Genomic DNA, 21,268 nt, shown 5'->3' on the forward strand with positions numbered 1-21,268 from the left:
TTTTTTTAATTTAATAGTTTGTTACAAAAAGCAATTCAAATTATGTCATTTAGGTACCATGTAATGAAGTGTTTAAAATATCTTGATGATAACTAAAAAAAATTTACAGAGACATAATATCATAATATTATTATTAATCTTAATAATAACGTAGATACGTTCTTTGATTGGTACGTTTTTTGATTGATACAAATATTCCGTATCAATCAAAAAACGTATATACGTTTTTTGATTGATATGGAATATTTGTAAACTATAAACCTAGCATCACTTTAAAATTAAGCAGAAGTACTAAAAGTCGAAGGTCACACAGGCAATAAATTAATTTGAACGCAAAACAAATCTATTTTAAGCCCCCAACAGGATATCTTCAATAAAGGTCCAGGACGAAAATAGACAGTGCGTGAAAAATTGCGACAGTGAATTATAAAATTGCTTTCAATTGCCCCACGACAGTTCCCATCTTAGAATCGGTTTGTACGATGAAGCCTTTGGACGTAGTCATAAGACTTTGATCGGAAGAAGTGACCAACAAAATGAATTCCGAAATGTTGCACGTTTCGACCGTGAGGTCTTCTTTTCAAACGTTCTCATTGATAGATTATTCTGTATTTGTCCTAATGTTGATAGTGTGTGGTGGTATCGGTGTTTACTTTGGTTTTGTGAAGAAGAATAGGTCCACTCAAGATTATTTAATGGGTGGGAGAAATATGGAGTTGGTACCTGTGTGTTTTTCTTTAGTAGCTAGGTAAGTTTCTATTTTTACTTTTTTAATTTCTCTTAGTATTTTAACAAAGATGACGTTATATCTAATCATTGTGTCTAATCATCGCTGAACCGATTGATTTTCCTGGGTATAGAGATACTTTGAGTTCTGGGAAAGGACATAGGATACTTTTTACCATGAAAAATGTACGGTTACCGCGCGATAAACGAATTTTGGCGCAGCAGAGTTGTGGGTGTCGTAATCAACGTAAACTTTTTATTTTAAGTAATTACTAGCTGTCCCGGCAAACGTTTCTTTGCCATATAAAGTATTTCACCCGTATTATTTTATTGAAGACGTGACTAAATAAGTATGTCACCATGGCAACGTCCATCGCTATCCCGTCGCACAAACAATGGTCGCCGTCAGTCTCGAGTTGTAATCATTTACTATTATTTATTCAACTAATGCACTTACCAATATAAAAGTACCCAGTAGCCGATTCTCAGACCCACTGAATCTATACTCGTACTAATATTATAAAGCGGAAGAGTTTGTTAGTTTGTTTTTTTGTTTGAACGCGCTAATCTCAGGAACTACTGGTCCGATTTGAAAAATTCTTTCAGTGTTAAATAGTCCATTTAACGAGGAAGGCTATAGGCTATATTTTATCACGCTAAGTCTAAAAAGAGCGAAGAAATCGAGGAAAGTGTGGAAAAAACGGGGTGAAATTGTGTGTGTGGGAAAAACCAGTGAAAAATACTGGTCCGATTTGAAAAATTCTTACAGTGTTAGATAGCCCATTTATCGACAAAGGTTTTTTATTTCGCTAAGATTAATTTTAGCGAAGAAATAGAGGAAAGTGTAGAAAAAACGGGGGAAATTATTTGAAAGGGCTTATTTGAACGCGCTAATCTCAGGAACTACTGGTCCGATTAAAAAAAAAAAGTAAGTGTTAGATAGCCCATTTATCGAGAAACGCTATAGGCTATATTTTATTACGCTAAGACTAATAAAAACGACGAAATACAGGAAAGTGTGAAAAAAACGGGGGAAATTATTTGAAAGGGCTTATCTAACGAACTACTGGAGCAATGTTTCTGTTATTTGGCACAAATAAGAAGTAGACCACGTGAAGGATCATAGGCTATTTTTTGTGGACTAATTTGTCTGTGAAATATCTAATTTACGCGGGCGAAGCCGCGCGGAACGTTATATTTCGCGTGGTCACGACATCACGGCTGGACCCATTTTGCTGAAATTTGGTACTTATAAAGATACTTTCAGTCCCGAAAAAGAACATAGGATACATTTTGTTCCGGAAAAATGTACGGTTACTGCACAATATACTTTTATGATTTGCGCGTAAACTATTCAATCTATTTTGATGGAATTTGGTATCCAGGAGATACTTTGAGTCTTAGGAAAGGACAAGGAATAATAATTTTGTCCCGGAAAATGTACGGTTCCCGCACAATAAACTTTTATGATTATCGCCTAAACCAGGGCTTCCCAAACTTATTTGGTTTGTACTGTGACGCCCTTGAGACTTTGCCATTTCTTTACGACGCTCCTCAACCCAGCTCCCAAGAATAATTTCTAATTTTAGAACTAGCCTACCCCACGTAGGTTATCATTTAAAACACTATTTGGACATTTATATTTTTATTAGGAAATAATGACCAAATCAAAACACAAGCATAAGCCAGCAAGGCTGGCTAAAGTGCAGGATGCGCTTGCTTTTCTGAGCATAGCTTCTGAAACCGGGGATATAGACTGCCCGGGATGTATGAAAAACATAATGGGCGAGGCGTTTACTCGATTTGGTTGTGTTGATATGCGACGCCCTTAGGACAATGTTGCGACGCCCCGGGGCGTCGCGACGCATAGTTAGGCAAGCCCTGGCCTAAACTATTTAATATATTTTGATGAAATTTGGCATGGAGATTGGAGATACTAATTTGAATCTGGGACAAGGAATGTTTTTGTCCCGGAAAAATGTGCGGTTCCCACACATTATTATACTTTTGCGATTGACTGATTTGCGCGTAAACGATTCAATCGATGTACGGGAACAACTATAAACTAAAGTCCACGCGGACGAAGTCGCGGGCAACAGCTAGTATGCATATAAAAATCAGTAAAGCCGTTTCGGAGGAGTACGCTATCTAACATTGTGACACGAGAATTTTATATATTAGAAATAAAACAAATTAACAACAATGCATCTTTGTAGCCGTATTATCAAGCACTGAAATTCGAAAATTAACAATATCTATAGTTTCATTTCAGGTATTTCTCTATTGGGCATTCCCACCGAGATGTATGTGTTCGGCACATCTTTTGTTTTCATGCTCATCGGTGCTCTCATGATGTCCATTATAATCGTCAACACCTTCATACCAGTGTTCCATGAACTACAACTGACTTCGGCTTATGAGGTATTTAATGATAACGTTAATGGTGAAATTGAAAATAAATATATTTTGATGTACTTATATATTTTTCTATCTATTTATATTTGTTTCAGTACTTGGAGCTAAGGTATGATAAAAGGTTGAGAATTTTTGGGTCTGTAATATTTAGTGTTTATTTGGTGAGTATTCCATGAGTATTCGAATGAATTTATGAATTATAACACCAAATTATCCATTAACAAACGTTTTCATTTCTTTTTTTTTTCTTCCAGTTAGCTTGGCTTCCAATAGTAATTTATGTTCCAGCACTGGCATTTAATCAAGGTATAACTAAATAATTTTTCTTATGAGTTATGTAATTTGATTCATAGGCTATTTAGCGAATTCACGTCGGCTATGATAAGGTCGGGTTGTATCATGTCAAGGTTGATCGTCATCTGTCAGCTGGGTTTTACGAAACCCGACCAAATTATTGAGGTGCGCTAAATTCCTTTGAATTCATTCCCCTTATGGTCTATGTACTAATGTACCAATCAGAATATTTTTACTGCAGATTAATTTCTGAATTCTTTTAATTTCAGTTACAGGTGTAAACATACATGTTGTATCTCCGATTGTTTGTCTAGTGTGTATCTTTTATACTTGTGTGGTGAGTTTTTGTCATTCTTATGTTGTGTTTTCGTTTATTCAAATTTAAACTCATTCTTATTTCTGATCCTTTCAATTTTTAAAAAGTTTTAGCCCAGCCGCACGTTATCCGAATTTCTGATCAGAAAAATTTTGACGCCCCGCCCAGCTCATACATTTTGACCCGTCAGAATTCTGATAGTATGCGAGGTCCACAACAAAATGTATGAACAGAGTGCGTTCCGGCTGGCGTCCAAATTTTCCTGATCAGAAATTTCGGATAATGTGCGGCCGGGCTTAGTTTTTCTTTCACTTCTGTTCAAAAAGAGGTTCTTAATGTTAAACGCCTGTTTTCTATTTCAGGGAGGTCTAAAAGCAGTTGTCTGGACTGATGTTATCCAAACGATGGTGATGGTAGGAGCCATGATTCTAGTCATCGTGAAAGGGACCATAAATATTGGTGGATTTGGTGAAGTTATCAGAAGGAATTGGGAAACAGGCAGGATAGAGGCACCACCGTAAATATTTAATGTCTTTAATGAAACTTTACTTCTAATATCCAAAAAATTTAGATCGCTACGATTTTTGTTGAATATTTGAGTAGTTTGTCGATTCTGTATAGCTCAAAGTATTTTCCATCAAGATTATTTTCTCGTTGGTAAAATTAACTACTGCAATTAATGTGTTGATTTTAGGTTCAATTTTGATTTCACAGAAAGGCATTCTATTTGGTCTGTCACGATTGGAGCTACATTTTATTGGATTGGGAACATTGCGGTCAACCAGTCAATGATGCAGAGATTCCTTTCTTTAGCAGACTTAAAGTCATCAAAGCGGTAATACTCAAAAATGTTCTTATAAATTAGCAAATCATCATCATATCAGCCTATAGTCGTCCACTGCTGGACATAGGCCTCTCTCAATGAACGCCAAGATGACCGATCTCCTGCTACTCGCATCCAACATGGGCCTGTAACTAAGCGGAGATCGTCGTCCCACCTAGTTGGAGGTCGACCTACACTCCGATTTCCCAGCAAATTAGCAAATAACGGACTAGAATCTAAATTATTGCGACTTTGTCCATGTTCTTTACATCGCAGTTTTCGATTTTTTATTTTAAATTTTGTACTTTAAAATAACGATCACAACAATGTCATCAAAATCCAGTCAGTAACTTTTAGTAATAATTAGCATCTATCTCATACATTCTCTTAAGCTTAAATCCTTGATTCATTGTTATGAAAACTTTGTAGATTTTACGTAGTTTTAATTATTGTTTTACAGAGCTGTTTGGGGTTTCCTGGGTGGAATAACAATCATAGTATTCATCTGTGGATTCAGTGGTCTCCTTGCGTATGCACGATACAGTGGATGCGATCCTTTAGACTCCAAACTAGCTTTGGCGAAGGACCAAATATTGCCGTTGTTGGTCATGGACATTCTGTCCAAGTGGAAGGGGGTACCGGGAGTTTTTGTTGCTGGTGTCTTTAGTGCTGCTTTGAGGTACCATTTAAAAACTTTCTGTAGATTATGTCTTTGATAGTTTTACAGGTAGGTATTCTGAATGCGTCAGTATGTCAATTCCTACTTCGCAATAAAAAATGATGTGTGTAATAGTTTAAGCCTTGGCTTAACAAATCATCAATCAATCGATGATTTGCTTTTGATGTTATAAATACGTTGTAATAAATTACGTTTTGGATCTAACAGTTACTAACATCTTTATATCTATTTTGAAGCTTTACACTTTAATGATCACAATAATAAAATTGCATGTAAAATTTCATTTGTAGTTCTTTATCGACTGGACTAAATTCAATGGCAGCGGTTGTGTTAGAAGATTTTTGGAAACCATTTTTCAAGTCCCTCAGTCACAAGCAAACGCAAATTTTGGTGCGAGCCGTCGTCGTTATACTGGGATGCATCTGTGTGGGTATGTACTTCTTTATTTATAAAAATAAATATGAAGTGATTATAAAAAATTTATTACTTACCACCACGAAAATATTTAAAAGATTTTACTGTTCAACATTGACATACGTCTGTGTGTTGTCTGAAAGTTTTTGTAAGTACTTATATACTTTTCGGTTAAAAGTTGCTAAAAATGTGTTTACCTATTCAATATCATTAGAACATTTATTGCTTGATAATTTTGATACTTTTACAATATAACATTTGTTTTTGTTTGTTAAATTAACAGGTTTGGTGTTCGTGGTGGAAATGCTTGGTTCGGTATTGCAATTGGCAATGAGTTTATCATCGGCGTCAATGGGACCGTTGGCTGGAGTATTTCTGATGGGACTCTTTCTTCCATTCATAGATAGTTTGGTACTTAATATTTTCTTTTATACTTAAACAGTGACATAAATTATTGTTATAATACCAGCTTATTTTAAAGTTGTTGTTGCCGTATTTTCTTTGCGCCGAAGTTTATCATCCTCACGTTAATCGTTTACCCGAATAATAGCTATCCTTTGTACTTTCTTGGGTCCCAAAGTATTATTATTTTCATAAGAAAATTTAATACCTTCATGTTTATTTTAGTAGTATCAAGTATGGAGGTTTTATCTTGCTTAAAATAGTGAAGTAGAATAATTTAGTACCTATATGTTTTACACCCATTAAATATTACAGGCCATAATAATTTTCAGAGTGCGTTATGTGGTGGAGTTATTGGCTTAATATCAGCATGGTGGATCGCCACGCAGTCGCAGCTTGCCCAAACTAGAGGTCTAATAACGTTTAAGGAAAAGGAAAGATTTACTTTCAACTGTACTTACGCTTTTGATACTGTTTCAGCTAATGAAATTGATGAGAATAGGTTAGTTCATATTTTACTATAGTACTAAAACCTAAAGCAAGCAATAAAACATGATAAACATCGATATTACAGCAGTAACTTTCAAAGGTCCTTAAGTTACCTAAACATTTCCCGATTTCTGATGTTTTTTTTGGAAGTACCTAAGTTTATCTATTCCCTAGAGCTTTTGAATAATAAAACCTATAAACTCTTTTTTTTTCAGTTCTTTGCCGTCCCTATACCGATTGTCCTACTTATGGCTTACAGCGTTTGGGTGCTTGTTAACCACCATAATAGCGTGTTTGATCAGCCTGAGAACAACAAAAAAACCGACATTGGATACTCGACTCTACGCACCTGTAATACGGTCTTGGTTAGAAAAGAATAAAGTAAGTGATAGGGTTATAGGCTATACCCTAACCATTATTTCCAAAACTGTACATTGTTTCTAGTATTGTAATGAAATACTTGCAATACTCAATCACTTAATAACAGACCAAGAAATAATTTTATATTTCTTTTCAGGTAAAACCAGACATACATCTTAAGAGTATTCCAAGCTAGTATTTATTAGTATTAGAATGAGATGCTGCAATTGTAAGTTTCTAGTAATAAATGATGATTTGTGAGCGTACGAGTTTGTTTTACTCAAGGACCCGTTTTTAACCATTTTAATATTATAACGGCTGTAATAACAAATTAAGCAATTAAATAAATGCTTATATTATAAAGATAGATAATGCAGAACTACGTAATGTGGCCAAGTCCCAAATTCAAATAATATAATATGTAGAGCTAAAGATTTTGAAGCTTTATTTCAGACGAGTGCTAATAACTTTTCACAGTGTACATATAATGGTCTCATCTTGACGACATTTTACATGAAAATGTTAATAACAGGATACGAACCTTAAGTGTTCATAGTTCATAATAATATCTAATATAACACCGACGTTTTTCCATACAAACGCTGTCCCCTGTTTCCTCCCTGGATAATGCCGGTAGGGTTATGATTTTTTTCCTGAATATCTGTGGCCACTATTAGCATGTCTCTATGTTTTCTTTTTTGTCATAATTTTATTATTAAAAAAGATAAGAACGTCCAAAAACCTAAAAAAATGGCAAGATTTTCCTCTGTGTTCAAACACCCAGAATACAAAACTGGCTAAAATATACAAAAAAAAAAAAAAAACATAGGAACATAGCTTAAGCCTTGCTTTAATTCTTAATGAAAAAAGTATTTAAATCGGTTAAGTTTTGGAGAAGGAATCAGCGGACAACGAATCGAAGATTTTCTGTTCTTTTATTAGAACTTTTGTCGTGTTGTCTCTATCGCGCTCTGCGGTGGGAGACTTGAGATTAGTGAGACAGCAATACATTTTCAAATACCTATTTTCAATTTCTCTTGCCCCTGGTGTATCCTCTTAATAATAATTTTTCATGTGTAAAAATTATAAGTTGCAAAATTATTTCAATAATAACTACGAATAATAAAAACTAACAATAAATATATTTGCTATCGTTATAATTATTATTTACGCAAATTAAGATATCACGTCATAGACAGTGATAAAAATCTAAGTGGTTCCTTAATACCCTAATCTTGTAGTTTGATTGCAAAATAATTTATTATCTGATACAGCTCACATCGCACATTATAATTATACATACCAGAACACACAAACTTTTCTTTAATTTTTGCAAAAGTTATACAAGGTGGAAGAAAACAGTGATAATACTTAAGAGAAGGGGTTCCCAAACTTATTTTGTCTGCTTTGAGAAAAGAAAATATTTTATCGCCCCCTTCGTTTCAATTTAAAATGAATCCAGATGAAACAAATAACCACCCAAGCCTCTACACAACGCCCCCATTTTTTTTCTGGGTCCCACACCGTCCCTTTAGATCTTCAGCGCCCACAAGGGGGCGTTATCGCCCACTTTGGGAAAGGCTGCTTTAGAGTGTGTATGGGTTTATGCTATACATAGAGTTCACCGTGAAAATAGCAGAGGTGAAAAAGCAACATTTTTTTGCGATTTCAAAGTCAAAGTCAAAAGTATTTATATACTAATGTCAAAAGTATAATTTTTGTACGGGCAAGCGCCCGGGTGTCATGACTTTGCCCACTTTTCTCATACAAAAGTAGAAAAACAAAATTACGCTCGTTTGGCTTTACCCTAATACCTGCACAGATTTAGCTGTGATCGGGTAAAGAAGTTTATGACGTAAATGATAAAAAATAATAATCATAATAACTATTATCACCTGATAATAATTATACATCGAACGATAATATTGTTAAAAAACATAGTAAATAGTAATTAATAATAATTGAAATGATAAGAGTTTTAACTTCCCAATACAAACAATGTATTTACAAGTGGTTTTAGCGATTAAATTTGAACATGATTAAATCTGTGAATAATATTATGTACCACTTAAGATAATCCATATTTCTGTACTTATTAAGAATATCATGCGTAGATTTATTATCAACCCCGTGCATCATCAATTTCTTGAAAAGAGTTTGTCCTTCTAAATTAAATAATTAAAAATTGTTTTCAAATATAAATTAAATATTTTTTTGTTTTTGCATCAATCAGTGCGCAGCACACATTGATTGATGCACAGATATCAGAAACAATATCTCTATGGATTGATGTGTGCTGCTCAAGTGCTGCTCGTGCACTGTAGTAGAGGAGGGGAGGGTCCTATTTTTGTAGTCACTCGAGCGTCATGGAGACTTAGTAGGTTTTGTACATTAGATAAAACTGATAAAAAATCATAAGAGCGTTTTTTATTTTAGTGGTGGGTTCAGAAACTGCAGCCATTTTAAAATTTTGAAAAAGAAAATATATGCTTATATAAGTCAGTTATAAACATATTTTAGACAGCAAGGACTAAATCATTTAGTTTAGTGCAAAATAAAATATCTTTAATTTTATATTTTAAAATGTACCTACAGGCTTACCAAACCTTTGAATCGTCAGTGCTTTATATGGAAGCTTCTTTGTGGTATACTAAACATCCAGTATCTTAATTTGACAGACCCGCTGGCCGATTCTGTATCGTTCATTTGTGAGTTAATAACTGAGTTAATAACGAAACGGAGGAGTGAGTAACGGAAAGTACCACATTTTGTATTCACTTGCATACAAAAGTGAGACTTTCCGTTGCTCACCCCTCCGTTTCGTCACTAACTCAGTGATTAACTCACAAATGTACGATACAGAATCGGCCAGCTGATGACATTTCAATGTAAAAAAAAAAATAACCCACCACATGAGAAATCTGATTTCTATACGAGTACCATGCTAACTAGACACATGTCGGAAGACTTTACAAGCTTAATCTGACACGCTCGAGCTACTCCTGAAATCCCCTCCTACCCTCCCCAACTACTGCCATTGGCTTAAAAAAAATACGAGAATGTACTAGAACATCTCAGCAATTGACGAATAAAATAAAAGGGCAACAGAAAGGGTAGAGTAGGTACCTAATCTGTAAGATCCTGCGATGGCCAGACTTTCTTCAGTTTCGGAAAGCCGAAAGTTTTCCTGTTTGTGATCTGATGATTGAGGTCAGGTAGACCTTCAGAACTGGATACCCTCTAAAGTAACCGCGACCGAAACTCCATAGATTGCTGGTCATTCTTACCTCTGTAAGGTCACAAACAGGCAAACCAGCTTTCCGAAACTGAGGAAGGTCTGGCCGTCGCAGGCTCTTGATCCATTGGATACATTTTGATGAAGAGTGCTAAAGAGACATTAAAATATCAATTGTTATAAAAAACTTATATAAAAACTCTACAAATCGATAATAATACTTACTATATTGATAATATGTAATTCAATGTAATAGGAACCGGTACACGCCTTGATAACATGTTTAATTGAAACGCAAAATTTGATGAATACGCCATCAATCATTAAAGTACGGGGAGCCCTAGAACATTTTTTTTATTACTATCAATTAAATATTTTGTGAGTAGCTTCATTTTGATAAGACGAACAACATTTTTATCTGCGAAACATCTTGAAAGTGGTAGCTAACAGAAGTAGAAAGGATTTCATACTTTGATTTGATGGTCCTGAAATATGGATTTTTTTATTTGGAGGATAATGTTACTCTTAAATTATATAACTATTAACCTATCAATATACAAAAAATCAGTTTGTTGGGGTTCCGTTTTAGGGTTCAGTAGTCAAACAAGTTTTGTTGATTACAATTACATCCCTATAACGGAACCCAAACAAGCTGATTTTTTGTTTAAATTGATAGGTTATTAGTTATTTAATTAAAGAGTAACACCGTCCTACAAAAAAATAGTCCATATTTTAGGACCATCAATTCAAAGTATGAAATCCTTTCTATACGAGTAGGTTAGCTAGCACTTTCGAGATTTTTCGCAAATAAAAATATTGTTCGTCTTATCAAAATGATGTTACTCACAAAAATTAGCTTGATAGTAATAAAAAAAATGTTCTAGGGCTCCCGTACTATTAGCACGTTTTTAAGATAATTTTTATCGATCTGATAAAAATACTATAAAAACTATTAGCTCCATGCACAGGTAGTTATACCTGAACCATGAAGCTTCTGGTGGTCTTACTCGCGTCAATAGCATGTAATTATTATTTTTTTGGGAATTCTTGCAAATTCTTATGGTATTGGAGAAAAGTTCTTCAATGCCATAAGATATAATCATACCATTTAATCAATTTACTACTCATTTATTATTTCAGTGTGTGCTGGAAGTGCAATTCCCCAGATCCCAGGGGATAACAGCCACTATGTCGAAGGCGAGAGCCGCTATATTTGGATGCCCGATGGTGAGGGTAAACCTCATCTAGTAGACCTTCAAGCTCCACCTGAAATTACTGCCCTGAGTGGCAGGAACGGTGCTAACAACGAATACCGTCTCTTCACCAGGTAAAATAAAGAACTGAATTAAATTTTGGTATAGTAATATCAGTTAACGATCACTGATTCAAAATACGAGTATAATAAACCCTTTACATTTTTCACTTTATTTAAATTAAGAGAATGGTAACGAATTCCAAGACACCGTATAATATATTTTTTCTTTATAGGAATAACCCCACCAATCCTCAAGTTCTTGTCAATGGAAATGCTAACTCTGTCTGGAACTCAAACTGGCGGTGGGGTAGACCCATCAAAGCCGTCGTTCACGGATGGAACAACAACGGAAACAGTCAAGTGAACACGCTCATTACGGCTGCATTTTTGGCTGTCGACGACTGCAACGTAATTGTTGTCGACTGGAGCGGAGCAGCCAGTGGTCTTTACACCACCTCCGTGTGGGCTGTCCCCGGAATTGGACAATTCCTCGGCAATTTCATGCAATGGCTCCTAGGCACTGTTGGTGGAAACTGGTCCCAGGTTCATCTTGTTGGTCACAGCTTGGGAGCTCACATCGTGGGTAATGCTGGTCGCCAAGTTGGTGGACAACCATGGAGAGTGACAGGTAATTACTACAACTTCAGCAATATTTTTATGTCTGATCGAGCATTTAAAGCTCCTTACGAGTACAAAATCAAAAATAATTATTGTGAACTTATTAATGTAATTTTTTAAAGGTTTGGACCCTGCTGGACCGCAGTGGGGAGGCAACTCATTGGCGTTAAACCGCAACTCCGGAGTTTACGTCGAATCCATCCACACTGACGGCGGTCTCCTGGGTATCATGGACCCAATCTCTGACGCCGACTTCTACCCCAACGGTGGAAGGAATCCTCAGCCTGGATGCTGGGTCAGCACCTGCTCGCACGGCCGCGCCTACGAGCTGTTCGCCTCCAGTGTCAGAACTAACCACTTCGTTGGAAGACTTTGCGGAGACTTCAACCAGGCTCAGAACAACCAGTGCAGCGGTAGTGCTTTGAACATGGGCAACAATATTCTCTCAAAACGCGGGTAAGTTACTATTGTCCTACGAGTATAATTATCTTAATGGAAGAATTTTCTTTAGTGACTCAAGTTTTTATATTTGTAGTTAATATGCGAAATTAATAGATATATAATTTGTATTGTTTCAGCTCCGGACTTTATGCTCTCTCTACTGGAAACAGCTGGCCTTTCTAATCTATTTACACGATATTAAGCTATAAATAACGTAGGTATATTGTAAACAAATAAAAATTAACTCTATATTTGATTTTTCATTGATATGTCTCGTCAAAAATATTTTATTGTTTTCTAATCGTTAGGAATATCATTTATTGTGTTACATAATTTCTTAGATGTATAGATATGGCTGATAAGTTCAAACCAAGTTCCAAGGCATCATATTATAGTCCGATCACTCAAATTGATCGATAAATGTTAATAACTAATCAACAATACTTTTGAAAAGATAAGCTCCTGTAAAAAACTCCCAGAAACAATGCAATAGGCATGATGACTATATTTTTTCTTATTGGTTATTGAACTCAAACTCAAGATATAACAATTCAAACATCTCATAAAATAGACCTGCCCGAAACGCTCCATACAAAGTGCTACGAAAGTATGATGTCACTCTTTCGTACAACATGTACCAAGGAAATTGATTTCTAGGCAGTTGACAGACCAACGTCATTTGGTCGGATCATGTCAATTTAATGTTAATTGTGATTTGTCGGCTGGGTTTGACGTAACGCGACCAAGCTACGTAGGTCCTCATCTGCCTAGGAATCAACTTCTCTGATAGTACCACGAGCGAGTAGTATGCAGATGGCAGACCTAAATTATGTCAAGTCAATAATTTTACTAATGATTTTTGGCTGGCCTCAGATTAAATAAATTCAACTGCCTATGAAACTTCTTTTTATAGTTGTCGAGTAGTAGTAGTAGCTACAAACATGTCATGAATATGCGTCTGCGGTCCCTAGTTGAGTCATGTCATGATGAGAAAACTCTAATAACTTCTAAAGTGATGGGTAATTATTAATTTAAGAAATTGGGTAAATACTTGTAGGAGTGCCCTCAATAGTCGTCTTCTTGAAGTTGTATGGACAGTCGTAGTAGCAATAATACTATCATGGCGGCGTAATAGTTGATCAGTGATCATCATCATAACGAGTAGAGCTGGTGTAATCTTTAGTAAAGGTGTGATGTTACCTTAACCTCAGTATTGTATTAAAAAAAATGTAATGTCGGCGAAAAATCTAAAATTTAATCATTCTTCCTTCCTCCCGGCTCACCACCCAGTCTTCCGGAATTTTAGTATGTTTTCTCCCTAAGTACCCTAAATAAGTTCTTTTTTTAAATAAATTAAAAAAAATCATAAGCTCAAAGCATCTTCATTTCAAATTTCAGCAAAATCGGTTCAGCGGTTTATTGGGTGTGAACTTGTGAAGAGGTAACAGACAGACCGAAAGACAGACGGACAGACAGACAAACACACACTCGCATTTATAATAGATATTAGTATAGATTAAATAATAAATTCAGTGAGGCGCTAATTAATAACGATAAAAAGTGCTATATTTGTGGTAATATGAAATATCAGCTGAAGAGCGGCCGCGCCGTGGCTACAATTGTAACATTTCTTGAAATGGCCAACACATTTTTTTTTAAATCTTAAGTGCCTGCTGACTTATTTTCAATACCAATATAGATTGTTTTTATTAATTAAAAATGCAAACAATCCAATTATCAATATTTCAGGGATTATATAATTGCATTATCTTATTATGATAATAATGACTGACGACTATATATACGAGGACCTCCCTCGTCATTCTGTGATACCTAAATCATGAAGCTCCTGGTGGTCTTACTCGCGTCGATAGCATGTAATATATTGTCTTCTATCTTTAATTGCTTTTGTCTTCATACTTATAGGGGGTGTAACAAAACTAAGTGATAATACTTTAGGGTGTGTGCTTCTAGTATAAAGTTCGCTGGGAAAGTAGCAGTGCTGAAAGAATTTTTTTTTGTGATATGTATGGGAAAGCATCACGAATTTGCCCATATACATGACAAAAAAAAATGCTCAGTCAGCGCTGCTAATTTTACAGTTAACTCTATATATGGAACGCATTATACACACCCTGAAGTATTATCACTCAGTTTGTTACACCCTATATAGTATATAGTGTATAGTCCGTCAAGAAAGTGAAGAAATTAATAAGTGGCAACATAGTGACATCCCTTTTTTCTTAGATTGATTTGAAAGGGATGACACTACGATGTTTGCCACTTTTTAATTTCTTCACTTTCTTGACAAACTATAAGTATATTATTTTAGTACAACACCTTTTTTTAGAAATTTGTGCTTGTGCGTGTGTTGCCTAGAAGAAATTACTATATTTTAGTAATAAGGCCGCCTTTGTGATTATCTTTATTTCATGTGCTTCATTCATGTGTAACTATGATTGTGCACAATATAGTATACTTCATTTGATTCATATTTTTATTTCAGTGTGTGCTGGAAGTGCAATTCCCCAGATCCCAGGGGATAACAGCCACTATGTCGAAGGCGAGAGCCGCTATATTTGGATGCCCGATGGGGAGGGTAAACCTCACTTAGTAGACCTTCAAGCTCCACCTGACATGGAAATGCTGAAAACCAGGAACGGAGCCAATAACCAATACCGTCTGTTCACAAGGTAAATAAAAGTTTATATTATATTCAAGGCCAAAGGGATTAATAAATATTGTGATAATCCATACTTTCATACTTTTTATTATAAATGCGAAAGTGTGTCTGTCCCTCTGTTACTTCTTCACGCTCAAACAAGAGATACTTTGAGTCCCAGGAAAGGACACGGGATTTTATCCCGGAAAAATGTAAAGTTCCGGCGTTGCGGGCATCAGCTAGTTGTTTTCATACAACATAAATACTGATTTATTGTTTATTTTTAGGAACAACCCTACCAGTGCTCAAATCATCACAAACGGCAACGCTAACTCCATTCACAACTCCAACTGGCGGTGGGGTAGACCCATCAAAGCCGTCGTTCACGGATGGAACAGCAACGGAAACAGTCAAGTCAACACCCTCATTACCGCAGCGTTTTTGGCGGCCGATGACTGCAACGTCATTGTCGTCGACTGGAGCGGAGCAGCCAGTGGTCTTTACACCACCTCCGTGATGGCTGTCCCAGGCATTGGTCAATTCCTCGGCAACTTCATGCAATGGGTCCTAAACACTGTTGGTGGAAACTGGTCTCAGGTCCATCTTGTCGGTCACAGCTTGGGAGCTCACATTGTGGGTAATGCTGGTCGCCAAGTTGGTGGACAACCATGGAGAGTGACAGGTAAAGATCTTAAATTACCTACATAAAAATTACGTGGTTACTGGTTAAGCTCACCGTATAGCAGTATTTGTTAAAGTTTTTGGTACAAATAGAATTTATGTAGAGCTTTACACTTGTTTAAGCAATTAGAAGAAAAAAAATCGTAACCTAGGACCAATTTGCATAGAGCTGAAAATTGGCAGAGACGTTAAATACACCATCTAAATATAATATAAAAATGAGTCGCTGAATGTGTTGCTAAGCGCAAAACTCGAGAACGGCTGAACGGATTGGGATAATTTTAGTCTTAAAATATTCGTAGAAGTCCAGGGAACGTTTTTAAGTGACACGAAGTTCACCGGGGCAGCTAGTTATTAATAAAACCTCAAAAGTCCCCGGCGATCCTCCTTCTGCTAAAATTTTTATTCAAGGTCAAGGGTATGAGAATGAGTTTTTTCTCAAGAGGTTATCGATCAAACTTATCAAACAGCCTAAGCAGAGTACACTTAAGTGTACTGCTTAGCCTTAAACAATAAACACTCCTAAATGGTTTTTTTTCTATTTAACGTCTCTACAAATTTTCAATTCTATGCGAATTATTTAGAGGTAGAAAGTTTAATTTTCCTCGCTTATAAGGAAAACATGAAGATATTAGCTAAATAAGTCACACTGAAAAGTTTAGATAAAAATTTGTTAATCCTGCAATATCAGCAGCACATGACAGTTATTGCTAACTCTAAGCTTCCGGAATGAAACTATTGTTTTTAAATTTTAAATAGTATTCATTTAGTAATAAATTTGAGGCAACGGGCACTAGCCCCCGCCAAGACGAGCCAAGCGAAGCGCAAGGGCACTATTTTCGAAGTGTTTCGTCGTTTTAATTGACGCATATAAATTATTTGATAGGATTGGATCCCGCTGGTCCTCAATGGGGTGGTAACTCTAACGCTTTGAACCGCAACTCCGGAGTTTACGTCGAATCCATCCACACTGACGGCGGTCTCCTGGGTATCATGGACCCAATCTCTGACGCCGACTTCTACCCCAACGGTGGAAGGAATCCTCAGCCTGGATGCTGGGTCAGCACCTGCTCTCACAGCCGCGCCTACGAGCTGTTCGCCTCCAGTGTCAGAACTAACCACTTCGTTGGAAGACTCTGCTCAAACTTCAACCAGGCTCAGAACAACCAGTGCAGCGGTAGTGCTCTGAACATGGGCAACAATATTCTCTCAAAACGCGGGTAAGTTACAATAATTGTCATATTATCAATACTGACAAAATTATTCACAATTTTCAATCAATCCCTCATGTCGATCGAGCTAATAAGGTCCCTTGGCCCGGCCGCACATTATAAATTTCTGATTAGAAAAATTCGGAAGCCCGCCGGAACACACAATCAGAGTTCGGGCGTCCGAATTTTTCTGATCAGAAATTAGGATAAAGTGAGCCGGGTTTAAGTTTTTATGTCCCTCACGAGTATAATATTATGTATCTTAATGGGAGAATTTCATTTAGTAACTCAAATTTTTATATTTGTAGTTATTATGCGAAATTAATCGATATATAATTTGTATTGTTTCAGCTCCGGACTTTATGGTCTCTCTACTGGAAACAGCTGGCCTTTCTAATCTATAAATAACGTATTATTGGAAACAAAATATAAAACTTAACTCTATGTTTGATTTTTCATTGATACAGTTCGTCGATATATTGTGTCGTCAAAAATACTTTATTTTAAACCGACTTTAAAAAATGAGGAGATTATAATATTATGTTCGGCTGTGGATATACATATATGTTACCGTTAATGTGCGTAAACCAGTTAGACTGCAGATTAACAAGGTATTCTGCATATTACCTGGGTGAGTCAGTTAAAGTGCAAAACGTTTATTCTATGCTCATTAAATTACATAAAACAGGTTTTTGTTTGATTAAAACATGTTATTAAGTTGTAGAGAATTATTTAATATAATTTTTTGGACAAAGGGATACATTATTAAATAAGTAAAATATTATTCCACTAATATAATATAAGTAACAGATCATATCAAATAGAGAAAAAAAACAATCAAAACAATCTAAGGTTGACAAGCTTAAGTCAAAGTTTTTAGGACTTTTACGAAGGAAGAGGATGCAAACAGTCATCATACTAACGAGATTTAGCGCCAAGATATGCTGTGGTTCCCAAGATACTAAGAGAACTCCGGATTCCTATTATGTAGATAAAAGTTTGAGGATTGGGGCGCTGTTTTAAGAACTGAAAGCATATGCTACTATGCAAATTACATTCATAATTGATATTTTAATCTAAAATACGCGAATCGAAGCGATTTCGTCACTGACTCACTGACACACTGATTATCATCAAAATGTTTGGTTACTTCCTGAAGTGCTAGAAAGCTGGCTATGTAATCTAAGTTTAGTATACAACCAACGAAAGAATTCACAAACTTGTAATTTTCGCCCCCCACCATCCGCTAATATGATGTAGTATAATAGACTATTTCAATATACAAACTACAAAGTCTCAATTGAATAGGTCTAATACTTCAGTTTTTATTGATATCTATATACTATAATATTATAATTGGGAAGAGTTTGTTTGTTTGTTTGTTTGAACGCACTAATCTCAGGAACTACTGGTCCGATTTGAAAAATTCTTTCAGTGTTAGATAGCCCATTTATCGAGGAAGGCTATAGGCAATATTTTATCACGCTAATACTAATAGGAGCGAATAAATAGAGGAAAGTGTGAAAAAAACGGGGGGAAATTATTTGAAAGGGCTTATTTGAACGCGCTAATCTCAGGAACTACTGGTCCGATTTGAAAAATTCTTTCAGTGTTAGATATTCCATTTATCGAGAAAGGCTATAGGCTATATTTTATCACGCTAAGACTAATAGGAGCGAAAAAATAGAGCAGAATGTGGAAAAAAAACGGGGGAAATTATTTGAAAAGGCTTATCTCACGAACTACTGGAGCAATTTTTCTGTTATTTGGCACAGATAAGAAGTAGACCACCAGTAGGCTATTTTTTGTGGACTAATTTGTCTGTGAAATATCTAATTTACGCGGGCGAAGCTGCGCGGAACGTTATATTTTGCTGAAATTTGGTAAAAAGATACTTTGAGTCCCGAAAAATAACACAGGATACATTTTGTCCCGGAAAAATGTACGGTTACTGCATAATATACTTTAATGATTAATGCGCGTAAACTATTCAATCTATTTTGATGGAATTTGGTATGGAGATACTTTGAGTCTCGGGAAAGGACAAGTAATAATATTTTTTTCCCGGAAATTGTACGGTTCCCGCACAATAAACTTTTATGATTATAGCATAAACTATTCAATCTATTTTGATGAAATTTGGTATGGCAATACTTTCAGTCTCAGGAAAGGGCAAGGGATACTTTTTATCCCGGAAAAATATATGGTTCTCGCACAATAAACTTTTATGATTCTAGCCTAAACTATTTAATCTATTTTGATGAAATTTGGCATGGAGATTGGAGATAGGTACTAATTTGAATCTGGGATAAGGAATGTTTTTTGCCCCGAGAAAATGTGCGGTTCCCACACAATATACTTTTCTGATTTGCGCGTAAACGACTCGATCGATGTACGGGAACAACTATAAACTAAAGTCCACGCGGACGAAGTCGCGGGCAACAGCTAGTCTTAACTACGCCGAAATTTGGTTTATCGCCGTAAAATAAGTTTAGTAGGGAGGCAATAGAAGTTTAAATATTAGACTTTCACCAATTTTATGAATTAGGACATGATAGTTTTGCACGGGATGGACATTAACTAAAAACCTCTAAATAAAAAATAAAAACACTAAAATACTGCCTAGCAAGTAGCAACTTACAAAAAGGACTGTAATTCCACCAAAAACATTTCAAGTTTCGCTGAATCAGTGTATAATCACAATGATCTCAGTATGTTATCATTTGAATCATAAACCACAGAGGCCCCTTAAGTTTTGTTTCTACTGATTATATTTTTATTATTTATTGGCACTTTCTCGAATATTATGATTCTTATCTTAGATATTAGATATTTATATCTATACTAATATTATAAAGAGGTAAACTTTGTTTGTTTGTTTGTTTAATTGTAATGAATAGGCTCAAAAACTACTGGACCGATTTTAAAAATTCTTTCACCATTCGAAAGCTACATTATTTACGAGTAACATAGGCTACTTTTTATTTTGGAGAATATAGGGTTGCGTAAGATATTTCAGTTTTTCGGAAACAACCAGAAAATTTACTTATTTTGCGTACGCTGCCTAAACTATAAAAGATAGAACTATACAATGTTCTAAGTAAATGTAGATCTTATAAATATCTACAAAAATGTCCGCGACAGACTATATCTATCTATGTCAAGTGAGGCACAACAACCATTTTTTTATTTAAAAATCTTTATTTTTTTTGGACTACATTTAAACGCATTTATTTTACTCATGCAATCATCAAAACAAATAATTTCATCACTAAGTACAGTTTATGTAGATTATATTTGCTCTTTGAATGATTAAAATTGGACGTTTGGTTTAGAAGTTATGGCGAAATTAAAATATTGCGATTTACGCCCGTTTCGAAGTGGGCGCTACCAATGCCACAGAATAGATAATAGTACAAACTACAAGTACCAATGCAGGGGTGCGCATTGTACACATTGAAAAGATCTACAGAAAACTCCGCGATGATACATTTTTTTTTATGAAATAAGGGGGCAAGCGAGCAAACGAGTCACCTGATGGAAAGCAACTTCCGTCGCCCATGGACACTCGCAGCATCAGAAGAGCTGCAGGTGCGGTGCCGGCCTTTTAAGAGGGAATAGGGTAATAGGGGAGGGTAGGGATGGGAAGGGAAGGGAAGGGAAGTTAAGGGAATAGGGGAGGGTAGGGAAGGGAATAGGGTAGGGGATTGGGTCTCCGGTAAACTCACTCACTCGGCGAAACACAGCGTAAGCGCTGTTTCACGCCGGTTTTCTGTGAGAACGTGGTATTTCTCCGGTCGAGCTGGCCCATTCGTGCCGAAGCATGGCTCTCCCACGTACAAGTATATCTCTTATGGATATATATCCCACAATAACATATTTTTTTGTCATTTACTTTTAACTTCAAATAATGACTTATTTTCGAAGCGATTTTAACCAATACGGCAATAATCCTTATTCAATTAAATACTTTAAATACATTATTGATTATGGCCCTTTACAGCATAATTATTACGATTTTAAATTTAAATGAATATTTTCGAAGATATTACAGATTTAAAAATTGCGGGACGTAAGTAGCTTTTGCGGCAGTACCGACCAATGCGGGCCACGGGTAGTAATGAATATGATTTATTTAAAATCAAACTGCTGAATCGATTTTAATCATTTTTTCAGTGACTTAGGCTATAATTTATTTTATACCCGTGCGAAGCCGGGGCGGGTCGCTAGTATTTTATATATCTATA

The 21,268-nt window shown here is 35.7% G+C and overlaps 3 protein-coding genes across 4 annotated transcripts; all 3 read left to right on the forward strand.

The window, feature by feature from the left end:
• The first annotated feature begins 489 nt into the window (after positions 1–489).
• Positions 490–7,182, forward strand: LOC121730196 (sodium-coupled monocarboxylate transporter 1-like). 2 transcript variants are annotated; one of them, XM_042119137.1, is made up of 13 exons: positions 490–748; positions 2,988–3,147; positions 3,237–3,302; positions 3,396–3,447; positions 3,705–3,772; positions 4,114–4,268; positions 4,446–4,586; positions 5,035–5,253; positions 5,544–5,683; positions 5,951–6,078; positions 6,402–6,571; positions 6,774–6,939; positions 7,076–7,182. In XM_042119137.1, the coding sequence occupies exons 1-13, from the start codon at positions 537–539 to the stop codon at positions 7,112–7,114; spliced, it is 1,716 nt and encodes a 571-aa protein (XP_041975071.1). In that variant the 5' UTR covers positions 490–536; the 3' UTR covers positions 7,115–7,182. The 2 variants fall into 2 exon arrangements, with proteins under 2 accessions (XP_041975071.1, XP_041975072.1); XM_042119138.1 differs by lacking the exon at positions 6,402–6,571.
• Positions 7,183–11,138: 3,956 nt separating this feature from the next.
• On the forward strand, positions 11,139–12,670 carry LOC121730673 (pancreatic triacylglycerol lipase-like). The gene is made up of 5 exons (XM_042119816.1): positions 11,139–11,175; positions 11,294–11,480; positions 11,642–12,036; positions 12,149–12,482; positions 12,605–12,670. The coding sequence occupies exons 1-5, from the start codon at positions 11,139–11,141 to the stop codon at positions 12,648–12,650; spliced, it is 999 nt and encodes a 332-aa protein (XP_041975750.1). The 3' UTR covers positions 12,651–12,670.
• A 1,637-nt stretch (positions 12,671–14,307) lies between these two features.
• Positions 14,308–17,439, forward strand: LOC121730197 (pancreatic triacylglycerol lipase-like). The gene is made up of 5 exons (XM_042119139.1): positions 14,308–14,344; positions 14,974–15,160; positions 15,417–15,811; positions 16,697–17,030; positions 17,373–17,439. The coding sequence occupies exons 1-5, from the start codon at positions 14,308–14,310 to the stop codon at positions 17,416–17,418; spliced, it is 999 nt and encodes a 332-aa protein (XP_041975073.1). The 3' UTR covers positions 17,419–17,439.
• Positions 17,440–21,268: the final 3,829 nt, after the last annotated feature.

The sequence above is a fragment of the Aricia agestis genome, chromosome 9, assembly GCF_905147365.1.
Source record: "Aricia agestis chromosome 9, ilAriAges1.1, whole genome shotgun sequence".
NCBI classification, from domain to species: domain Eukaryota; kingdom Metazoa; phylum Arthropoda; class Insecta; order Lepidoptera; family Lycaenidae; genus Aricia; species Aricia agestis.

What these genes read in the sequence shown, in the direction of transcription:
- LOC121730196 (XM_042119137.1), top strand. Translation starts at nt 537, where the DNA reads ATGAATTCCGAAATGTTGCACGTTTCGACCGTGAGGTCTTCTTTTCAA. An exon ending in TGTTTTTCTTTAGTAGCTAG is followed by an intron (nt 749 to 2,987) that starts GTAAGTTTCTAT and finishes CAATATCTATAG; the next exon opens with TTTCATTTCAGGTATTTCTC. An exon ending in CTTGGTTAGAAAAGAATAAA is followed by an intron (nt 6,940 to 7,075) that starts GTAAGTGATAGG and finishes ATTTCTTTTCAG; the next exon opens with GTAAAACCAGACATACATCT.
- LOC121730673 (XM_042119816.1), top strand. Translation starts at nt 11,139, where the DNA reads ATGAAGCTTCTGGTGGTCTTACTCGCGTCAATAGCAT. An exon ending in CTTACTCGCGTCAATAGCAT is followed by an intron (nt 11,176 to 11,293) that starts GTAATTATTATT and finishes TTATTATTTCAG; the next exon opens with TGTGTGCTGGAAGTGCAATT. An exon ending in ACAACCATGGAGAGTGACAG is followed by an intron (nt 12,037 to 12,148) that starts GTAATTACTACA and finishes AATTTTTTAAAG; the next exon opens with GTTTGGACCCTGCTGGACCG.
- LOC121730197 (XM_042119139.1), top strand. Translation starts at nt 14,308, where the DNA reads ATGAAGCTCCTGGTGGTCTTACTCGCGTCGATAGCAT. An exon ending in CAATACCGTCTGTTCACAAG is followed by an intron (nt 15,161 to 15,416) that starts GTAAATAAAAGT and finishes GTTTATTTTTAG; the next exon opens with GAACAACCCTACCAGTGCTC. An exon ending in ACAACCATGGAGAGTGACAG is followed by an intron (nt 15,812 to 16,696) that starts GTAAAGATCTTA and finishes ATTATTTGATAG; the next exon opens with GATTGGATCCCGCTGGTCCT.